We start from the raw sequence: 4923 nt of genomic DNA on the forward strand, positions 1-4923 counted from the left end.
ACTGGTGATATCACTTCGCTGATTGGGTTGCTGCTCGCTGCTTGACGCTTGAAGCGTCTTGTCTGAATCAAGCTTTACGTGGTATTCGAGTATAGTTGGTGTATCTCTCTATAGTTTGAGTCACAGAAGTGGAAAGGAACATATTTTTGTTAACCTCACATTTTATATCAAATATTTTATTATTGTGACTATTGTGAGAGAAGAAAAATATAGCAAACATGTCTATGGTGATTACTTATAGTTTTATGTCACATAACCGATAATATTACATTTCGATTGTTTAATATATAATCTTCTTACATATCTCAATTCTTAACTTTTATATTTTATTTTAACCTCCATAATTCGTTATTAATATTTAGTACAATTTTACGTTTCTGAAATTAATTAATTAAACATCAGAAATGTGATAGAAATAAGAATGCATCAAGAAATGTAATAGTACATAATTACGTTGTCATTGGTATTAATATATTAATCATTGTTATGTAACTTTTTTTTCATAGCGACCCGATGATCACCGAAGGAAATGGAACCGCGAGGAATATGAGAGGATAGCACTTCAAAGACTCCAAGATGAGATTGCGGAGGAAGACTTAGGGATTCCCAAGCAGCCAGCAGTTAAAAGGGAATTGTTGAAGCAAAGAGATTACAAAGTTGATCTCGAATCTAAACTAGGAAAGAGTGTGGTCATCAATAAAAATACGCCCTCGTCGCAAACCGGAGGGTAAAATTCAGTTTCCCAGTTATCTTCTAAAGAATACAAAATACACAACACGTGTATAATTATATTAATAAATAGCATACAAATAATTAGATAGTGTACAATAAAATTGTTCTATATATTCTATTTTTACGCAAAAAATCTCTAATTGATTAGACTAATGACTAATTGTTATATATTTTTTTTCATAGGTACTACTGCAATGTTTGCGACTGTGTTGTCAAAGATTCAATCAATTTCTTGGACCATATCAATGGGACGAAACGTAAGTTTGAATATTTCAAAAATTATAATAGAATATATAATGAATTATAATAAAATATTTTTATTTTAATTATTACTTTTAATTTTGTTCATCAGATCAACGTAATCTGGGCATGTCCATGAAGATAGAGCGATCTTCATTGGAGCAAGTTAAGGCCAGATTTGCGCAAAACAAAAAGAAGCTCGAGGAAAAAAAGAAAGATTATGATTTGGAGCAACGAGTAAAAGAACTGAAGGAAGAGGTTTGTTTTTTTCCTCTAAGATCGTGTTTTAAGCTTTTTTCCGTTCAATTTATTAACAAAGTTATTTCTATTATCTATAGGAAGAAAAAATCAAAGAGTACAGAAAGGAGAAGCGAAAGGATAAAAAGAGAAAGATTGAGGAACTCAACGAGGATGATGCAGGACCTTCCGACGAGATGGCCGCGATCATGGGGTTCTCTGGATTTGGCTCGAAAAAAAAGTGACTTTGACAAAGAAAATATTGTTTCTTTGACGAAGATCGTGGCTGATACGATCGGAAGACTTAATAGAAACGAATAAGTGTGACGAACAGTCTTAATTCCAACTATAATTGGAATTCAAGGGGGCAATTTGTGAATATATGTTTATGGTATATTTTTCATTTTTCTATCATTGTTACAAGAGTTTCGTATTTTAAAGCGAGAAAGAAAACTCAATTGCAAATCCGACCAACGTGATCATAACAGATCACATGAGCTTAAATGTTAACTTAAGTAAGATTAATTAAAATTAATTAAGATTATTTGATTACAAATTCATAATGTAAATAATTTAAGTACATCTTTGAAATAACTCTATAATATTTTTGACGAGTTTCTTCACTGCGAAAGTGCAAGACTTTATGATTAGCTAATGCCGAAAGAAAATGTGTCGTGCGTGTAGAAATAAAATTTACGAATTACTGCACATAAAATTTAACAACCGATATTTTCCTTATTATCCTATTTAAATCGCGTGTCATTATCTTGATGCTTTTACAGAAAACTTTTGGTAGATATTTTTTGTTTGTTTTAATTCCGTTGATAAAAATAGTCATATCAGGTTGAAAAGAATACGACCGAATGTTTATTAATATTCTTGTCGTGATCAGTCTATTTATAGTGTTTTACCGATAAATTTTCTGCATGTGTAATGAACGTACTACACTGATAGAGCATTAAATCAAGACTGAGGAAAAGTTAGTTAAAGAAACTTTATGCGTCTTGTTTCAACAACCCAACACAATTATAAAATAAACTAAGAACAGCCAGTATTTATATATCAATTGAATGATTTCCTTCGCAAATGTAGAAACACTTCTGTTGCGCAGGATATAATTTCTACGTCTCGATTCGAAATCAAGAGTTTATTAGCTAATATAGGTACCGTAAGACTTTGTATCGATTATAAGTTTTATAATATGTGCTACGCTATGGTCAGTCCCGCAGGAAGCACATAGGCAATCCATGCATGTTCCAAGTCCTGTGGAACGAAAGTAGTGGATTCTTTCTCCTTTTTCTTCAGTATATTTTATATTTCCCTTCCGCGGACTCTTTCTTTCTTGAGAGACCCTCTCGCGAGCAAGATAGGAGGGAGAAGATCTCCATGGTAGTCATGGTACTCGTCTCCCACTTCGCGGAGGATCAGGATCTAACAGCGGGGCCCACGTCGGGGGCCAGATTCCGGGACCGGAGCGACGGCGCAGTGCCGGTTGATGTGCAGTCGACGTAGCTCTCACGCGGTGCTCTCTCGCGGCGACGGCAATCCGTCAGCCCGTTATTCGAAAGTCCGCGGAAGCCGCGCGTGTCGGAGTCGCGCGTCGTGCCTCAGTCGCTCGCACGTGACTTGCGTGAAGTGACGTGACGTGACGCGCGAGCCATCGCACGTGCCACCGGAGGTGTCGTACATTCCGCGCGCGTTCGCCCTTTACGCGCCCTTACAGTATTTTCCGTAAATCGGACTTAAGATGGACACGTTTCCTCAGGAGAGATGAAAAAATTAGTGAACAATTTTTTGTTGGAAAAATAAGACCAATGTGCTGTTTTTTCGGAAAAGAAAATATACTTGGAAGAAGCGAAGGAACAAAGAAGAATGGCTTAGTGTTTGGCGAGGATAGTTTTGGAGAAAAGAAGAAGTGATTGTCAAATGAATGGTACATAATGAATAAATAAATATAAAACAAACGTTACACACTTTAATATTGAAGATAGACACATTCTGACAAAAGTTGAATTAATTTTTTGAAAAAAGAACAAGTCCGCTGTGGAAGGATAATTTCTATCTGGAAAGAGATTGGGACTGATCGGTTCATTGAAGATAGATTCGTATTGAGAGTTAACTCTTCAAGAGAAAAATTCCCGAAGAAGGATTCTACCCGCAAATAAAAGAAATACGAATTGATTGATTGAAGCAAATCTCAGCATCCAGAATAATTATTTTCTCATGAAAAGTTTGGAATGACTATTTAAAAAAAGAGATCGAATCAGACATATTACTACATAAAGATGAAGAAAGCGAAATCTTCAGATAAAGAAATTTTAATATTAATTTATTCTTTTTTATGAGTCTCTCTAAACACTTATATAAACTTTCCGGAGCAGCTTCTAGCCAAATCTTGAACGGTCATCTTCACTTCTTCGTGAATACATTTTTATTGACTGTACGAGAAGGGCATTCTTAATATCTCTCCACGAGAAGTTTTCCACATTCTGTTAATTACCGCTAATTGTTATTATTACTGTGGCGAATAAGTTAGAGTAGCTTCACGAAAGAAACGCCTGACGATACGCCGCTCTACCTGGTGCCTGGGATTTTACTACCATCGTCAACCACGAAGGATCTCTCGCTCCCGTCTCCATCTAATTATAACCAATTATATTAATCAGTGCCGGCTAATGTACGCTCGCGAAAAATGCGACAGGCAGCCACGTCGAATCTATCGGACTTGACACGGAATTCAACGGATTGATGGACATCGACGGCGGTTTTACGAGCGTCTCGATCACGATTCGTGAGCACCGTAGCGTGGCATTCGTTTCAAGTTGAAGAGCGAGACGTTGAAGGAGAACGACGATGTCGCGAACTCTGCAGCCGATCGAGGAATCCAACCCCGGCAAGTCATCGGGTAAGACCTCGTTTCACCTTTTTTTGTGTGTGATGACGATTTCTTCAGTTAATCTTCCAGAAATCACTGACCTTGGCAACAATTTTCAAATAATTATATATTTTGAGAAATTCAATGTCTGTTAATAAAGCAAAGATTAGGTAAAATAGAGATCTTTTTCACATATAGGCTCTTTTATTTAAAAAAATTAAATTCAGTTTCCTTCTGAAAAAAAGTAGTCAGTAAAATCAAAAAGATATGAATCTCATAAAGAAGGAATTAACATAAAAATAAAATTAATACTGCAAATGAAGTGGCCTGAATTTCTAAAAAATTCAAGACCTTTTCTCTTGGGAAATATCATTTCAGTTTCAGTATTTGGAATCTAACGTTCTTTTCACTTTTCAAATGTGTAAAATCTACGAAATCCTCTGATAAAGAGCGCGTAGTAACGTTTTCTTATTCTAAAACAACGGTCGCTTTCCCTTTTCTTTTCCACGGAAGTGAAAAGGATCGGACACGCACCGTGTTGTTATCTGTTATACGGAGCCTGCCCACGGCTCTTATTTCCAACTCTTGTTTTCGAAACAGCCCGCGATCACTCGTGCGTGATTGAACGGATCGTCGAAGTGGATCCGACGAAACAGGCTGCGAACGTTCGGCAGAAATTTCCGCTTCACGACACCCGGGTTCGGTCAGCGAGATTGTGAAAAGTCGCGAACGGTCATAGAAGAGTAAATTGAAATTTGCATATCGGCACAAGTGAAACTTCAATCGAGTCATCAAACCGTCTCTTATTGAATTCCATCAATATTATTTCGCTTAAATTG

The 4923-nt window shown here is 36.5% G+C and overlaps 1 protein-coding gene across 1 annotated transcript; it reads left to right on the plus strand.

Moving 5' to 3' along the window:
* Positions 1-168: 168 nt before the first annotated feature.
* On the plus strand, positions 169-2202 carry LOC112461188 (zinc finger matrin-type protein 2). The gene is made up of 5 exons (XM_025026339.1): positions 169-227; positions 507-727; positions 916-989; positions 1085-1230; positions 1311-2202. Exons 1-5 carry the CDS (start codon positions 219-221, stop codon positions 1452-1454), a joined length of 594 nt encoding a protein of 197 aa, XP_024882107.1. The 5' UTR covers positions 169-218; the 3' UTR covers positions 1455-2202.
* Positions 2203-4923: the final 2721 nt, after the last annotated feature.

This window comes from Temnothorax curvispinosus, unplaced genomic scaffold (assembly GCF_003070985.1).
Source record: "Temnothorax curvispinosus isolate PA1 unplaced genomic scaffold, ASM307098v1 QBEX01011128.1, whole genome shotgun sequence".
Classification (NCBI taxonomy): domain Eukaryota; kingdom Metazoa; phylum Arthropoda; class Insecta; order Hymenoptera; family Formicidae; genus Temnothorax; species Temnothorax curvispinosus.